Source organism: Theropithecus gelada, chromosome 7a (genome assembly GCF_003255815.1).
Source record: "Theropithecus gelada isolate Dixy chromosome 7a, Tgel_1.0, whole genome shotgun sequence".
Classification (NCBI taxonomy): domain Eukaryota; kingdom Metazoa; phylum Chordata; class Mammalia; order Primates; family Cercopithecidae; genus Theropithecus; species Theropithecus gelada.
Genome location: NC_037674.1, coordinates 8175961 through 8194272, shown reverse-complemented (window position 1 = coordinate 8194272; position 18312 = coordinate 8175961). Strand labels below are relative to the sequence as shown.

The following is an 18312-nucleotide window of genomic DNA, read 5'->3' as shown; positions in this document are numbered from 1 at the left end:
TAAACTCGGAAAATCATTATTTTGACATTCGTATTACCGGTTACTGCAGCTTGATTTTTTTCACAGGCTGCTTTTTATGTTACGTGGGGATAAGGCACAACCTGTGAGTCAGGGGCTCTCGGGGAACCCTTCCTTTGTTAAGGCAATCTAACTAACTCCTTTTAATATGGTGAAGCTGGATACTAATACAGTCAGGAATCCCACTAATGTCTAACAATCAAATGTGATAAACTGACCTCATGGTTTTGTGAAAACCTCTACTGCTGTTGGGTCCAAATGCCCAGAGGAACCTTTACCCTAGTGGCCATGAAGAATAGAAAGAGTCCTTTCTGTTTGGACACCCAGACCATGAATTACAGTGTCTTTTGGGGTTCATGTTCTGCAGAGCCTGTCATCTCTCAAGACTCCTTGATGGAGAGGTTTTATAAAAGTGAGATCTGGATTTTTGTTTCAGAAAAAAGACACTGGATGTAACATTCTTTTGGGAATGTGTTTGAGTTACCTGGAAAAAGATTGTGCTAGAAACAGCCACCTTTTTCAAACCCCCTTTTTAAATAAGAGTGCTGGCATTTTCAAGGATCGTGTACCTAAGAATAATTACAAACTCTTTTAAGTTACTGATCCTATGAATAGCTCCTGTATCAGTTATTTATGTATGTTTGCCCTCTTTAAACTAGTCTTTGAACTCCAGTAAACAGACACACACACACAATTTTTATTTTGTTTGCAGTAGACATAGGAATTTGCATATTGTGAGGACTGTTGAATTGGACTGTCTGCCTTTCAGCATTGGTACAATGATAAGTAAGGGCAGGCCTAGAAATAGAAGGCTGAAGGCTGATCTCCTGACTTTTCTCTTAATAACTGGTTTACTAGATCGTGACGTTGATCCCGTTCCACAGCTGGCCAAGGGGTCATTCATGAAAGCTCAGCAGGCAAAGGTTGAAAACTAGAGGGAAGGACTGTTGTAGTTTATGGCTACAGTTCTCAGTTTTTGTATTTCTACTTAGATTGTGATATTGTTGGGAACCTTTTCCTTAGACCAAGTAACTGAAAAATTGTCAAAATAGCACAGAATGCTAGTATCAAACAGAAGCTTACAGAGTGGGTTGGTGCTTAATAATTAGATTTTTAAGTTAATAATCAGTTTCTTATAACTTTTGTATTTGAAATCTGTGGTTATATAAATATATATATTAAATTTCCTACCATAAAAAGAACAGAATATTAAGTATATGACAATTTCAGGCAATTTATGATTCTAAAAATTTTCCAGATTATCACTGTGATCACCAGTCCACAGCGTTCAGTAAATAAATACATAGATATGAAAGGTGTAATTCATTGAATTCGATTTCTTTCAAGTGCAGTATAAGAGATGTCAATGGATTTGGGAGAATAAATGCCCAGTATTAGTTTATCTTCATATAGTTTTTCTCTTCCAAGGGGAATTTTTGAAATTCACTTTTTCTGTCTAAAAGTTAGCTTACTAATAATGCATATAATCCAATAAAAGAAAAGCCAGGGAAATTTTCAGTTAAAAGACGATTCAACATAAATTGCGTTCTGGTTATTTGAAACTTAACAATGATTCTAAAAAAGTATTCAGAAAGCAAAGTAATAATATTGGTTGATAACACATTAAAAAAACAAATTTTGTCATGTTCCACATCTTTGTTCTCACTTTTTCTTGTTCTCTTCTTCAGTTTTCTTCACTCTTGTCTTTTTTCCCCCTTAATATTTTCTTCCTCACTACTCTACAATACATTCTTTAGTAATGGGTATATATCTGGGTAAGGAGGTTGTAAGATTTGATAATGAACATAAAAAATGAATTACCGTAACAATTTGGTTAGCTGTGCTTCTTGTTTTAATGCCCCAGCAGTGAGATAGCTATACATACTTTACAGGACTCTTGAGCCTCAAGTATTGTTATCACTCTGGAAGTCCACAGGGGGCCACTAAAGGAATAACGGTTTACAATATTGCAATGCTCACTGCCCCCAGCGCACAACTGTCCATTTGGATTAGCTGATGTGCAGAGGAACACAATACCAGTGCTTAGTGGAGGTGTAGTAAAAGGTCGTTCTGTTCCCTCTTCTTCCCTTTGAAAATGACTTTTATGTACAGCAGGTTCTTTGTAAATCTTTTTTCCTCTTATTTAGCTAAGTCCTTATTTAAGTGTATTTGCATTATACCAGCCTACTAGATCTAGTAATTGGAAAATATAGCAAAAACAATATAAAGACAATTCATAAGATGTGACTAATAAAAATCATTAAAAATGCAAAGCAAAATCATGAAAACACATTTCACCTATTTTTCAGCCAACAGTTTTAAAATTGGTAATACCTAAAGTGGGTGTGGGAACAGAAAAACAGTCACTCTCAAATACTCGGCAGAGTAAGTCTAATAAACAATTCTGAAATATTTATCAAATTTTCAAATGGGCACATTATTTGAATGATTTCTGTGAGTCCTATGAAAATACAAACTTGCATGATTAAGGATATATCTGCATGCTTGTTCATTGTAGCGTTCTTAACAATTGACAAAATTTGGAACATTTATTCAGAGTCTCTCTCTGTCACCCAGGCTGGAGAGCAGTGGCTTGATCTTGGCTCATTGCAACTTCCGCATCCTGGGTTCAAGCAATTCTCATGCCTCAGCCTCCCGAGTAGCTGTGATTACAGGCGTGAGCCACCACACCCCCCTATTTTTTGTATTTTTAGTAGAGATGGGGTTTCATCATGTTGACCAGACTGGTCCCAAACTCATGGCCTCAAGTGATCCACCCACCTCGACCTCTCAAAGTGCTGGGATTACAGGTGTGAGCCACAGTGGGTAGCCAAAATTTGGATGATTTCTAATTGTCTTTTAGCAGGGGAATACTTAAATGATGTGATGTTTTTAGAAATTGCTCTGCCTGCGCTGACAAGGAAGATGTCAGTAATGTATTTCTACATGGAAAAAAAAAAGTTAGTGAAAAAAATTTGTGCAATAAAATGTATACTTTTTCCCTCTTTTAGTCTTCAAGTTTCCTTTTTCCTCATGTCTACTTCCAACGCTTTCTCCTCACACCCTGTTAGCCCAATTTCTAACCAATCTCAGGAAAATCTAAGTATATACCAAAGTCTTGGGTTGTACTGAACCATTTCTTTGTGTGTTCACAAGTCCAATGTGTTATTTTCCTTCATTTGTTTCCTTTCAGTTATTTTGCGTATCTTGACTTAAGGAAGATCTTTTAAGACATGTTTCTTCTACTCTTTTTCTCGTTATTCTTCCTTCATTTCTAATCCTTTCCCTTGTAATTTGTTTGGTACTGTCCTCCAATTATGAAGGAGAGGCCAGCCCCCTTTCAGTGAAGCCTGACTCAGTCTGAGATCAGTCTGCTCTTACTTTCACTACCAACATGGCCATATGAGCCACTTTGTGACTGCGAACACTTTGGTGGAACCCAACCACTTTTGTCTTCTCTCTCTGTCCATGGGTGATATGGCATTTGCCTCTCAGAAACTAAAAGTGGGAAAGAGGGAGGTAATGTCATCAAGATGGAATAGAAAATGGCGGATCCTTGTTGCCCCATGGAGACGCCAGTTTAATGATACATGGACCAGTTCCCTTTGTGAGAAATTCAGAAATTAGTTAAGAGCCTCCTACACCCCAGGTGAGCATGAAACCAGTTGTATTGAAGCTAATAGGAAAATTCATGGCACTCACTCATCTGACTGCCTCCCTGGCACAATACACTGATTTAGAGAAAACTACCTCCTGGCTGCTCCTTCAGGAGGGGGAGAAAAGACTGGATCTTGTGTCTAATGTTCAGACTTTTGGGGAGGTACTTGAAAGACCGGTTTCTGTTGTGTCTCAATCTAAGAGCTAACAGGGAAAGATACCAGGTTGGGAACCACTGAGAAGAAAGATGATGGTATGAATTAGCGTGCATTCATTGCAATTGCCCCTCACCCTTGCTCGGGGCAGAGTAAGTGAGAGTAAACCTCCAAATCCTGGCTTCTCCCTGGAGAAGGAAGAAGTCGGAGCATCCATCCAATGCTCTAGCTTTTCAGAGGGCCGCTTAAGAGACTGATTTCTGTCTTGCCCGACTTGGAGTGCTGATGGGACACAGCATACTCTAGATGCCTGGAGACTGCTGAGAACAAAAAGCTAGGTGGCCTGCAGTACAGTAGACAGAGACCCATACAGCTCAGCAGGTCCTCCCACAGAGATTATAGGGGAAAGAAGAGTGGAGCTTGTGTCTGTTGTTTCACCTTTTCACAGTGTTGTCCAAGGAACTGTTTTTTCTTCTTCCTCTACTTCCTCCTCCTCTTCCTCTTCTTCATCTTCATCATCTTCTTCTTCCTTCCTTTCTTTCCTTCCTTCTCTTTCTCCTCCTTCTTCTCCTCTTCCTCCCACTCCCCCTCCTCTTTTCTCCTTTCTCCATTTCCTTCTTCGACTCTATGTGTTCATGGGACTTGATATACTCTAGATGTTTGGGGGCAGATGAGAACAAAAATGAACTGGACAGCTTACACCACCTCCGGAGAACCTGCAGTACCATAGACAGACACTAGAGAGAGCAGGGATTATGAGCTCCTGAAAAAGCAAAATCCCTCTAATTGAGAATTCACATACATAAATCCAGAGAACATTTATCTGCAGAAAAGACTTGAGAATCCCCCAGAGACGTTAGCTGGGCTGATAGGCAAAGGTCTTTCACTGTATGAAATCAGTCTGTAAAGAATGGGAATGGTGACTTCTTTTTCAAATCCCAACACAAAGTAGCAAAGCACACAAAGAAACGGGAGCGTGGACCAACCAATGGAACAAAAAAAATCAAATAAACCAATCCTAAAGACACAGATGTATATGGATTACTTGACAAATAATTCAAAATAAATGTCATAAAGATGCTCAGTGAGCTCTGGAAAAAGACACATGAACAAAAATGACAGTATCAACAGAGAAAATATTATAAAGAACTAAACAAATATTGGAGCTAAAGAATACAATAACCAAATTTAAAAACTCACTAGTGGGGTTCAATAGCAGACTTAATGAAGCAGAAGGAGGAATCACATAAATCAAAGAGGTCATTTGAAATGATCTATTTAGAGGAGCAAAAAGAAAAAAATGAAGAGGAGGCTTGGTGCAGTGGCTCACACCTGTAATCCCAGCACTTTGGGAGGCTGAGATGGACAGATCACGAGGTCAGGAGTTCAAGACCAGCATGGCCAACATGACCAGCAAAACCTCATCTCTACTAAAAATACAAAAATTAGCTGGGTGTGGTGGTGCACACCTGTAATCCCAGCTATTCAGGAAGCTGAGGCAGGTGAACTGCTTGAATCTGGGAGGTGGAGGTTGCAGTGAGCCAATATCACACCATTGCACTCCAGCCTGGGTGACAGAGCAAGACTCCATCTCAAAAAAAAAAAAAAAAAAAAAAAGGGAAGAAAGTCTAAGGGATGTATGGAACACCATCAAGCAGATCAGTATACACATTACGAGAATTACAGAAGGAGAAGGTAGAAAGGGAGGAAAGTATATGGGAAGAAATAATGGTCAAATATCTGGGGAAAGAAAGAAACATTCAGATTCAAGAAGCCCAATGGATCCCAATTAGGAGAACTCAGAAGACCACACTGAACACATTGTTGTCAAATTGTCAGAAGTTAAAGACAAAAAGAGAATTTTGAAAGCAGGAGGAGAAAAGCAACTCGTACAAGGGCACCCCAGCCAGACTCTCAGAAGATTTCTCAACATGAACTTGCAAGCCAGAAGGACATAGGGTAATATATTCAAAGCAATGAAAGAAAATTACCAAGTAAGAATACTATATCTAGGAAAACTGTCTTTTGGTTAGGTGTGGTGGCTCACACCTGCAATCCCAGCACTTTGGGAGGCTAAGGCAGGCAGCTCACAAGGTCAGGAGTTTGAGATCAGCCTGGCCAACGTGGTGAAACGCTGTCTCTACTAAAAATACAAAAAATTAGCTGGGCATGGTGGTGCGTGCCTGTACTCTCAGGTACTCGGGAGGCTGAGGTAGGAGAATTGCTTGAACCCAGGAGGCAGAGGTTGTGGTGTGTGAAGATCATGCCATTGTACTCCAGGCTGGGTGACAGAACAAGACTCTGTCTCAAAACAGAAAAGGAAAAACTGTCTTTCAGCCAGAGACAGCGGCTCATACCAGGGCAGATGGATCACCTGAGGTCAGGAGTTTGAGACCAGCCTGGCCAATATGGTGAAACCCCATCTGTACAAAAAATACAAAAATTAGCCCAGTATGGCAGGGGACACCTATAATCCCCGCTACGTGGGAGGCTGAGGCAAGAGAATCGCTTGAACCTGGGAGGTGGAGGTTGCAGTGAGCCAAGATTGCACTATTGCACTCCAGCCTGAGCGACAGAGTGAGACTCAGTCTCCAAAAAAGAAAAAAAAAAGGAAAAGAAAAAGAAAAGAAAAACTGTCTTTCAAAAACAAAAGAGAAATAGATGTTCCTAGATAAATAAAAGATAAAAGTGTAGGGTGTTCATGACCAGTAGACTTACAAGAAATGATAAAGGGAGGCTTTTAAAGTTGAAATGAAAGCTCGTGATATAGTAACACAAAACCATATGAAAACGCAAAGCTTATAGATAAAGGTATATATACGGACAAATACAGCATACTATAATGATGTGGATAAATCACTTTTAACTCTGGTATAGAATTTATACCTGCTAGATATTAAAAACGAATGTAATTATAAAAATAAGTCAATGGATACACAATAGAAAACGTGTAATTTGTTATATCAGTTACATAAAGTGTGGGAGTGGAGAAGTAAGAGTAGAATTTGTAGATGTGATTGAAATTAGCTTAAAATAGATGATTATACCTATAAAATGTTTTATATAAGTCTCATAGTAACAACAAAGAAAATGCCTAGATTCAACAACAAAAAGAGAAAAGAATCAAAGTAAGTCACTATAAGAAACAGAACACAAAGGAAGTCATCAATATAGAAAAAGACAAAACTACAAAAGCTACAAAACAATTAACAAATTAGCCATAATAAGTTCCTCACTCTTAGTAATTACTTTAAACTCAAATAGAGAAAATTTCTCAGTCAAAAGACATAAAATTGCTAAATTGATTTTAAAAAATGGAACTATATGCTGTCTATAATAGTCTTATTTGAGACTCAAAGACACACATAGGCCGAAAGTGAAAAGGGATGGACAAAGATATTCTGAGAGTTAATTAAAAAAAAAAAACAAAAACAAAACTGACATCCTTAGCTAAACTGAAAACAATTCAAAAGACAGCAGGGTGGCTGTGGTTAGAGTTTAAGTCAAAAACTCTTAATAAAAAACAAAGAAGGACATTATTTAATGATAAAAGGGTCAATTCACCAGGAAGATGTAACAGTTATAATTATATGTGCACCCCACATACGAGCCAAATATATGAAGCACATTTTTACAGAACTAAAGGGAGAAATAGCAACATAACAATGGGAGATTTCAGTAACCCACTTTTGATAAATGATGTTACAAGACAGATAAACAATAAGGAAACAGAGGACTTGAGCAATACTATGTACCAAATGGACATAATGGAAATAAACAGACCATTCCACCCAACAGGAATTGCGTTTTGAAACACATTCTTCTCAAGTGCATATTCTCCAGGATAAGTCACACGTTATGTCAGAAAACAAGCATTAACAAATTTTTAAAAATTGGAATTATACCAAGTATCTTTTCTGACCGCAATGGCATGAAACTAGAAATAATAGCAGGAGGAAAACTGGAAACTTTATACATACAGGGAAATTAAACAGTACACTTTTGAACAGCCAGTGGGTCAAAGAAGAAACCAAAAGGGAAATTGGAAAATATCTTGCAACAAGCAAAAACAAAAATACAGCATACCAAAACATATGGGATGCAACAAAAGCAGTACTAAGAGTAAGGTTTTAGGGTGAACACCTATGTTTAAAAAGATTTCAAATAAACAACCTAACTCTTCACCTCATGGAACTAGAAAAAGAAGGATAAACTAAGCCCAAAGTTAATCAAAGAAATGATATAAGGATTTCAGCAGAAATAAGCAAAATAGAGCATAGAAAAACAAGAGGAAAATAGTCAACAAAACAGAGTTGGTTTTTTGAAAAGATCAACAAAATTGACAAATCATTAGCTAAACTAAGAAGAGAAAACACAAGTATATAAAAAATGAAAGAGAAGACATTACAACTGATGCCACAGAAATAGAAGGTTTGTAAGATCCTATTACGAACAATTACATGCCAAAAAATTGGATAACCTAGGAGAAATAGATCAATTCCTAGAAATGTACAACCTACCAGGACTGACATGATGAAGTGGAAAATCTGAACAGACTTGTAACAAGTAAGGAGATTGAATCAGTAATCAAAAACCTCCAGAGAAAAGTCCAGAACCAGATGGCTTCAGTGGAGAATTCTACCAAACATTTAAAGAATAATTAACAGAGAAGCAGTGCTTCTCAAACTCTTCCAAAAAATTGAAGAGGTAACCCTTCCAAATTCATTTTATGAGAACAGCATTACTCTGATACCAAAGCCAAAGACATTACAATAAAAGAAAACTACAGGCCATTATCTCTTACAAATACAGATGTTAAAATTCTCAACAAAATAATAGTGAACTTAATTTTTTTTTTGTTTTTTTTTTTTTCAGATAGAGTCTTGCTCTGTTGCCCAGGCTGGAGTACAGTGGCACAGTCTCAGCTCACTGCAACCTTGGCCTGTTGGGTTCAAGGGATTCTCCTGCCTCAGCCTCCCAAGTAGCTGGGACTACCAGGCACGTGCCTCCATGCCCAGCCAATTTTTTGTATTTTTAGTAGAGACGGGGTTTCACCATGTTGGCCGGACTGGTCTCTAACTCCTGACCTCAAGTGATCCACCCGCCTTGGCCTCCAGAAGTGCTGGGATTACAGGCGTGACCCACTGTGCCTGGCCTAGTAAACGTAATTAAATAGCACATTAAAAGGATCATATACCATCACCAAGTGTCAATTATCTCTGGAACGCAAAGATGGTTCAACATATGAATATTAATGATATTACATTAAAAGAACAAAGGATAAAAATATTTTCATACATGCAGAAAAAGCATTTGAAAAAACTGAACGCTGTTTTCTGATAAAAACTCATCAGACTGGGAATAGAGGGAAATTACCTAAAGAAGGAAATATTCTTTAGAAGGAATAGAAAGAAATACAGACCATAAACTGAAAGCTCAAAGCTAATATTGTACTCAAGGTTGAAAAACTAAAAGCATTTCCATTAATATCAGCAACAAGACAAGGATGCTTACTCATGCTGCTTTATTCACCATAGTACTGAAAGTCATAGAGCCATTAGTCAAGAGAAAGGCATCAAAGTTGGAAATAGTAAGATTATCTGTGTTCACAGATATGATCTTAAATGTAGAAAACCCTAAGGATTCCCCCCAAAAAGTAAACTGTCAAGAACTATTAAAAACATTCAGCAAACTTGCAGGATTCCAAATCAACAAACAAAAATTAGTTCTTATACACACAAAAATATTAATTACCTGGAAGGGAAATTAAGAAAACAGTTTTGTTTAAAATAAAATCCAAAAAAATGAAATACTTGGGAATAAACTGAAAAAGGTAAAAGACTAGTACAGACTAGTTTTGAAAACTACAAAACATTGCTTACAAAAATTTAGGAAGACACATAACTGTAAAGACATCTCATATTTATGGATTGAAAGAATTAATATTATTGAATGTCTTTATTACCCAAAGCAACGTACAGATTCAGTGCAATTCCTCTTAAAATCCCAGTGGCAGCTTTGCAGAAATAGGAAAAAACAATCCTAAAATTTGTATGGAACCACAGAAGACCCTGAGTAACCAAAACAACCATGAGAAAGAACAAATCTAGGGGACTCTCACTTTCTGAATTCAAAACAAATTGCCAAGCTGCAGTAATCAAAACAGTATGGTACTGGCATAAAGATAGACATTATAGGCTGATAGAACAGAATAGAGAACCCAGAAACAAACCCAAGCATATATAGGCAAATGTTCTTTGACGAGGGTGTCAAGACTATACAATGGGGAAGGAATAATCTCTTCAACAGATGGTGCCGGGGGAACTGGCTAGCCACACACAAAATAATGAAATTGGATCCTTATCTTGGAACATATATAAAAATCAACTCAGATTAGAAACTTAAATGTGAGACCTGAAACTATGAAACTTAAAAAAAAAAAAAAAAACAGAGAAAACCCTATAAAATTGATTTTGGCAATTATTTCCAGGATATAACATAAAAAGCACAGATCAAAAAAAAAGAAAGAAAAAATAACAGATGCACAAAGGGGACTATGTCAAATGAAAAAGCTTCTGCTCAGCAAAGGAAACAATCAGCAGAGTGAAAAGGCAACTTACAGAATGGGAGAAAATATTTGCAAACCGTATATCTGATAAAAATGCGCTAAAGACTTACGCAGACATTTCTCCAAAGAAAGTGTACAAATGGCCAACAGGTATGGAAAAAGATGCTGAACATCACTAATCACCAGGGAAATGCAAATCAAAATCACAATGAGATAACCCCTCATGCCTGTCAGAATGGCCACTGTCAAACCGAAAAACACCAAGTGTTGTTGAGGATGTGGACAAATTGGAACCTTTGTATACTGTTGGTGGAAATGTAAAATGGTGTAGTCACTATGGAAAAACAGTATGAAGTTCTTCAAAAATTTAAAAATAGACCGGGTGCAGTGACTCACGCCTGTAATCCCAGCACTTTGGGAGGCCAAGGCAGGCAGATCACGAGGGCAGGAGATAGAGACCATCCTGGCTAACACAGTGAAACCCTGTCTCTACTAAAAATACAAAAAATTAGCTGGGCCTGGTGGTGGGCACCTGTAGTCCCAGCTACTCAGAAGGCTGAGGCAGGAGAATGGCATGAACCTGGGAGGTGGAGCTTGCAGTGAGCCGAGATCAAGCCACTGCACTCCAGCCTGGATGACAGAGTGAGACTCCATCTCAAAAAAAAAAAAAAATTTAAAAATAGAACTACCATACGATCCATTAATCTTTCTTCTGGATATTTATCGAAAAGAATTGAAGTCAGTGTATTGAAAAGCTATTCCCATGTTTGTTGCAGCGTTATTCACAATAGCAAAGAGATGGAGACAACCTAAATGTCCATTGATGGGTGAATGGACAAAGAAAATGTGGTATGTACATACAATGGAATATTACTTGACCACACACACACAAAAAAGGAAATCTTGCCATTTGCTACAACACAAATTGGCCTAAGGACATTATGCTAAGTGAAAATAGTCACAAAAAGATAAATGCTGCGTGATTCCACTTACATGCAGTATCCATGGTGGTCAAACTCAAAGGAACGGAAAGTAGAATGATGGTTCCCAGGGGCTGGAACAACGGCGAACTGGAAATTTGCTATTCTGTGGGTATAAAATTTCAGTTATACAAGGTGAAAAAATTCTAGAAATCTGCTGTACAACATTGTGCTTATTTAAAATTTTGTTAACAGGGTACATTTCATGTTGTGCACTTTTCATAAAAATAAAGAGAAATTGGTGTTAAGCCTTCAAACCCATGGAAGAATAAAGAGGAAGAGACTGAGAGGATTTAGGACATATCATTCTGTGCCCATTGTGTCCTTACCATTTTAGTTGGTTTTGAGAAACCTGGTGGTTTTTCACAAGAGTGGCTATGTGGAAACATAGAAGGATATTTTTCAAAATCTACTCAAAAGTAGACAGAGAATTTGGTACAGGTAGGGAAGAGAATACAAATGCTCCAACCTCACCACTGCTTAGCTGCCCCCCAGCCCTTTTTTAGGAAATCAGCATCAGATTTCCAAACAAACAAAAACCTCTTCAGGCATTAGTCCCAGTAAAGGTAACACTCACCAAATACCTGGGTGTGCCGAGTCATTTGACAGAATTCCAAGCATGGCTTATGGTGATAACATCCTTTCCACAGTTCAGCCTGGTTGTATAATGGGATGGGGGGTAGATTTACCTCATTTTACGCAGGGACAGACAGAATCAATATCTTTCTTGCTCTTTTACTCTCTTGTGATCTCTCTCCTGCTTGCTTTTAATTAGCTAACAGAGAAACATGCATTTGTACATTATTCTTGTAGGCAGAATATTACTGGTAGTTTTCGGAGCCCTAACTGGATAGCTTGGTGCATGTTCATTTGAAGAAACTTTTTCAACCCAGCTGTGATCTTGTCATGAATTTGATCCTGTTCCTGTGTCCTTGTCATTGATGTGTATGCCATGGTTGTGGTTGTATCAGTCACCATCCTGGACACTTAAGAATAAGTCTAGTCAATTCCCAAAACGTTTCTCTTTTTGAATTTGCACTCCAGTTAGTTTAGGTGATGCTTTTATTTGCCTTTTTGACTCTTTACAGCAAACTTCTTAGGACTTGATCTGTCTCAGTCACCTCCGTATCCCCAGAATACAAAGCAATACAACGTAACATGCACAGTAAATATTTTTTGAATGGGTGCATGGCTGAATAGTTATTTAAAGCTAAATTGACTTTTCTTAATTTTTTTATCGGATGAAAAAATCATTTGACTTTGAATTTGGGTTCTCTAAGAAAAAGCCAGAAATTGCATTTTTAAGGAAGATATTTTATATGCCTAATTGCCTTTTTTTTTTTTTTGCGTTTGTTTTCGTATTAAAAAATACTGAATATCCTCTCTATTTCTCTTTAAAACTCCTAAAATTCTCTCTGCCCCAAGAATCTTTCTCTCTAAGGCGAATGTTGAAATGCTTAAAAATATTGACTGAAAAATGAGATTTTTTCCCCTTACGTCTTGATTAATATTTAGTATTTACTATATTTTAGGTCTAATCATTATATGAAAGTAGCCATTCTGAACAGGTAAAGGAAAAAAGTGTCTGGCAGTAGTTGATTCAAGATCGATCAATCAATAGGTAGTTAGACAATTAGGCAGTTAGATCGTCTTTATTGGAATAAACTATTGTTATCCCTTATTTTTCAACCAGCAAGCAACTCAGCTATTACGGTAATAATACAAATGTAGATGTTTGTTACTGTTTAGTCTTGTCTTCACAGTAGTCTGGCAATTCTGTAAGTACCTAGGTGGGAAGGAAAGCACAGCTGTTCAGCCTAGTTTGTATTTTAACCAGCAAAGCACATTAAAAACATTTGTAAGATTTGTGTTTTGTGGGTGCTTCTCTTTTATTTTTGTAGCCCTGCCACATGAGAGAAAAGAGCTTTTTTCCCTTAGTGGCAGCTGCGTGATATGTTGTTAGGGAGCTGATTTGGTTTACTAGTTGTGGAGAAACACAAAACTATGTAGACTTCTCCATGGAATATTCATAAAGGTTGAAATAACTGGCAGTGAGGTATGTGGAGTTTCTATGAAGGTTGTAAAAATACATATTATTATAAAAAATAATTTTAAGGCCAAGTGTGGTGGCTCACACCTGTAATCCACCAAGGTGGGTGGGTGGCTTGGGCCCAGGAGTTTGAGAGCAGCATTGGCAATATAGTGAGACCTCACCTCTGTAAAACATGAAAAAAATAAAAATTAGCCTAGCATGCTGGCCTGCACCTATCTATAGTCTTTGCTATTCATGAGGCTAGGGCACAAGGATCACTTGAGCCCAGGAGTTCAGAATTACAGTGAGCTGTAATTGCACCACTGTACTCCAGCCTGTGTGTGACTATGCTGGATACTATCTCAAAAATTAATTAATTTAAAATTATAGCTTTGTGTGCAAGGTGTTATATTGTTTATATTAATAATTAATAACAAATGGGAAGTAACCTCTCTGAAACAGAAAAAACTTTAAATATATGTCAAGAACTATATCAGGTGCTTTGCATATAGTCATTTAATTTCTAAAATGAATGTGTAGGCCAGGTGCAGTGACTAATGTCTGTAACCGCAGCAGTCTGGAAGGCTGAAATGGAAGAATCACTCGACTTTAGGGTTTAGGATCAGATCAGCCTGGGCAACAAAGTTTTTATAGAGACCCTGTCTCTATAAAAAAAATTTAAAAATGAGCTGAGTGTGGTGGTGCCTGCCTGTGATCCCAGCTACTCTGAAGGCTGAGACAGGAGGATCACTGAAACCCAGGAGGTCAAGGCTAAGGCAAACTCTGATCACGCCCCTGCACTCCAGCCTAGGTAACAGAGCTAGGCCTTGTCTCAAAATAAAATAAAAGGATAGACTAAGTACAGTCAGTCCTTCATGATGAGGAAATCATTTCATAGAGAGTGTCACTTTACCAAGGCCATATGGCTGGTGACTGACTCAGATGTTCATGCTTTTTCCCCTAAATCACTCAGAAGATGACATTACTTAAAAGATTGGAGGCTATGAAGTGTTTTCACCAGTAGCAACATGAAAATATTCCAATGATAAGTGAAAAAGTTGGATAGGACATTGTATACATCTTGATGCTGGTATAACTTAGTACTTGAGTAAAATGATCAGAGTAAGATATAAAGATTTAGCGTTTGTATTAGGCTGATGGAATTTTGGGTGTTTATTTTGTAAAATGTCTTTCATTATGTAAGATGTCTATAATTGTGGATAAGTTACTTTCCAATTAAGTATTATTTAAAGAAAAGTACATGCAGCATCAATTTATTTCATCAATCAGTGTATCTAAAAACTCTTAATGTTTTTGGTGTGCCTTCTGAAAGACTGTATGGTCATTTGAGCTTGTATTCTTTTTTTTTTTTTTTTTCTAATTTTAGATCATCAAATTATTGGATGGAAAACGATCTCAAACTGTGGGAATCTTGATATCTAGTTTACATTTAGAAATGAAGGATATCCAACAGGGTAAGTCTTTTCTATCACTTTTGTTTTACTTTTTCCATTTTTTAAAAAACATTTCATTCTGAAGAATGTCAAACACATACAAAATTAGAATGCCCTAATGAATCCCATATACCCAATAGTCAGCTACAGAACCATCAACTCACTCTTGTTTTATCTGAAAACACTCTCCTCTCACCAGATAGGTTATTGTGAAGCAAATTTCAGATGCTTTATAAGTCATCTGTTAAAAATGTTAGCACTATTGCTAAAAGATAAGGGTACTTTATTATTTGTTTCACAGATGGAGTTTTGCCATGTTGCCCAGGCTGGTCTCAAACTCTTGGGCTCAAGCAATCTGCCCACCTTGGCCTCCCAAAGTGCTGAGATTACAGGCGTGAGCCACTGCGCCTGGCCCAAGGATACTTTTCCAAACAATACTCCATCCAGTGCCATTATCCTTCCTTTAAAAACATTAATCACAGTTTCTCGTTATCATCACATAGGTAGTTCTAATTTCCCTGTTGTTTGTATACTCATTAATTCATCCATTCATTTATAGTTAAATGAGGATCCAAACAAATTCCATGCGTTGCCTTTGATGTGTCTCTCAAGTTTATTTTAATCCAGAAGTTTCTACCCTCCATTTTTTCCCCTTTGTAATTTATTTGTTGAAGAAACCAGGTCAGTCCTCTTGTAGACTTTCCCACATTTTATATTTTGCTGATCGTGTTGCCATGCTTTTATTTATCGTGTTCCCCTGTCCCCTGTTTTCTGTAAACTGTCTGATCTAGAGACTTAATCTGAGTGGAAGAATGCATCATAGATGCTATTACGTTTTCTCTCAAGAAGTACATAATATTTAGTTATCTGTGATGTTAGTGAGCACTTATGATATTTGCCCAGATTCATTATTTCATTAGAAGTTTTCCAAAAAAATGATGTACGGCCGGGCGCGGTGGCTCAAGCCTCTAATCCCAGCACTTTGGGAGGCCGAGGCGGGCGGATCACGAGGTCAGGAGATCGAGACCATCCTGGCTAACATGGTGAAACCCCGTCTCTACTAAAAATACAAAAAACTAGCCGGGCGTGGTGGCGGGCGCCTGTAGTCCCAGCTACTCGGAGGCTGAGGCAGGAGAATGGCCTGAACCTGGGAGGCGGAGCTTGCAGTGAGCCGAGATCGCGCCACTGCACTCCAGCCTGGGTGACACAGCGCGAGACTCCGTCTCAAAAAAAAAAAAAAAAAAAAAAATGATGTACTAATTCCATCATTTCTTCTTTATTAGCTGGAATACTTCTAGGGAGAAACACTTTCCTTCATTTGGTTAATCATTGTTTCTTAATGCTTTCGTTTTAAAAATGTTATTATTTCTATTTGGTTATCTTTGGCTCAATTTTTAGATAAAAGACATTTAAAGAGAAGAGATTTTGTGTGTATATATTTTTATTGGTATCTAGAAAAGTAGACTAGAACACATCATACCTTTTCGAAATCTGTGTCCCGCATGAAAACAATACTCTTCTTTCTCAGTAATTAATTAGATGTAAATCTTTTGGGGTTTTTTGGGGGGTGGGGGGGATTTTTTTTTGATACGGAGTTTCACTCTTGTTGCCCAGGCTGTAGTGCAATGGCGTGATCTCGGCTCACCACAACCTCCGCCTCCTGGGTTCAAACAATTCTCCTGCCTCAGCCTCCCAAGTAGCTGGGATTACAGACGTGCACCACAACATACAGCTAATTTTTTAAGTAGAGACGGAGTTTCTCCATGTTGGTCAGGCTGGTCTCGAACTCCTGACCTCAGCTGATCCACCTGCCTCGGCATCCCAAAGTGTCGGGATTACAGGCGTGAGCCACCGCACCCGGCAAATGTAAATCTTTATATTGACATTTCACTTATATTTTCTGAATGATAATACAATCTGTTAGACGGTTTCAGTAGAATTTAGTATGGGTTTCGCAGTGAAAACATCTGAAGCCACACTGCCCTTTAGGTTTCAGTTCATGTTGTTTAGTCGTTTGACTTTGCTGCTCAGCAGAATACCCACAGGTCCTGACCTGCAAGACACTTAAGTTACTTTCACATCACCTGCTACTTTTCCGTTCAAGAGAGCTTTGTTAGGGACTTAAAATTTTACTACATTGTAAAAACTGAAAATTCCACAAAAAACTAAAACATCTTAAATGATAGTCACAGAGCATTCAAATCAGCTATTTAATATTTAAGTTCATTAACAGAGCTGAATACGTAAGTGTGAATATTAAACCTCAGATAAAGTGAGTTTGGCAGAGGCTAAAAAGGCCTGTCACTGAAATGAGAATGGGATTCTTCAGGGACTTTAGAAGAATCTAAAGTTAGATCTTCCAGAAGAATTGAGTTTCTGATCAATTCACATCAGAAGAATGTGATGTTAGAGCGAGGGAAAAAAAGGAAAAACAAAAACAAATGTCTTCAGGGGATTTTATAGTCTTTCGGCAAAGGACTGACTTTTTTGAGGCAGTTATTGAAGTTAGATAGGGATTCTTTAGGTATCACGAAAGGGTCTTGTCTTGACAGTGGTTTCCATGAGCCTGGTGAAACTCAAGTGTGCTTGATTTCGTCACCATGATGTGTAATGCCGTGGATGTGAGTTTTCACAACGTCCATATAACCTTAGACTATATTCCATTTGTTTTAAGCATGTCCTGCTGCAGTGTGTCAGATTTCCACATGGATAGAAGTCATTCCAGTCATGTGATAGTCCAGTTAGCAGCTCAGGACTGTAAACTTTCCATGGCATTCTAGCCTTATTAGATTGAATGTTTGTTGGGAGTTGAAAAAGATATTTGTGAATCCAGACCTTTTCCAATGTGATACTCTAGATAAGAACATGCTTCTGCGAAGCATAAGTGAACTTTCATTTCAGCATCGGAAATGTTGACTGTAGCATCACAGACTTCTAGGCCTTGTGGGAACTTTATTGTTCTTTTTCCTTCCTCAAGCACCTCTGTGATCTACCACAAAGTTGACTTCTGAGTTCTAAAATATCATCTCCATTCCATCTCTTCATTTAGTAATGCATTCCAGATGAATATGGTGCTATAACTGAAGGTTAGTTTTCTTTTGGAGTCACTGACTGACACTGGCATCTGAAGGTCATTAGGAGCCCAGGCTGTATCAGTTATATTTCATTCTGAATGTGTGTGTGGAATGTACTTGGCCTTGTGTTGTCACCCTGGTGAAAGGACTCCCTGTGCTGATGTTGGCCTAAAAGGTTTATTTTAATGTGAGAGGGGCTATGGTGAGATGTGATTGGAGGAGGCCAGCTGGCCGCCAGGCAAGGTCTCACAGCAGATCAGTCCTGGTGAATGACCACAATTCAGGGGGCGTTCTTCAGCCCTATGGTCATATATTCATCTTTAGCCACGCACTAAGCCCAGAGGCCTTAACTCGTACTCTCCAAACTCACAAGA

General features: G+C 38.1%; 1 protein-coding gene across 2 annotated transcripts in view; it reads left to right on the top strand.

The window, feature by feature from the left end:
- Positions 1 to 18312, top strand: part of FMN1 (formin 1) — a 389651-nt gene that overhangs the window by 209927 nt on the left and 161412 nt on the right. For both annotated transcript variants that reach the window (XM_025390157.1, XM_025390158.1), the window contains one exon: positions 14798 to 14885. In XM_025390157.1, the coding sequence (XP_025245942.1) occupies positions 14798 to 14885 (88 nt within the window). The remainder of the gene's footprint in view (positions 1 to 14797; positions 14886 to 18312) is intronic.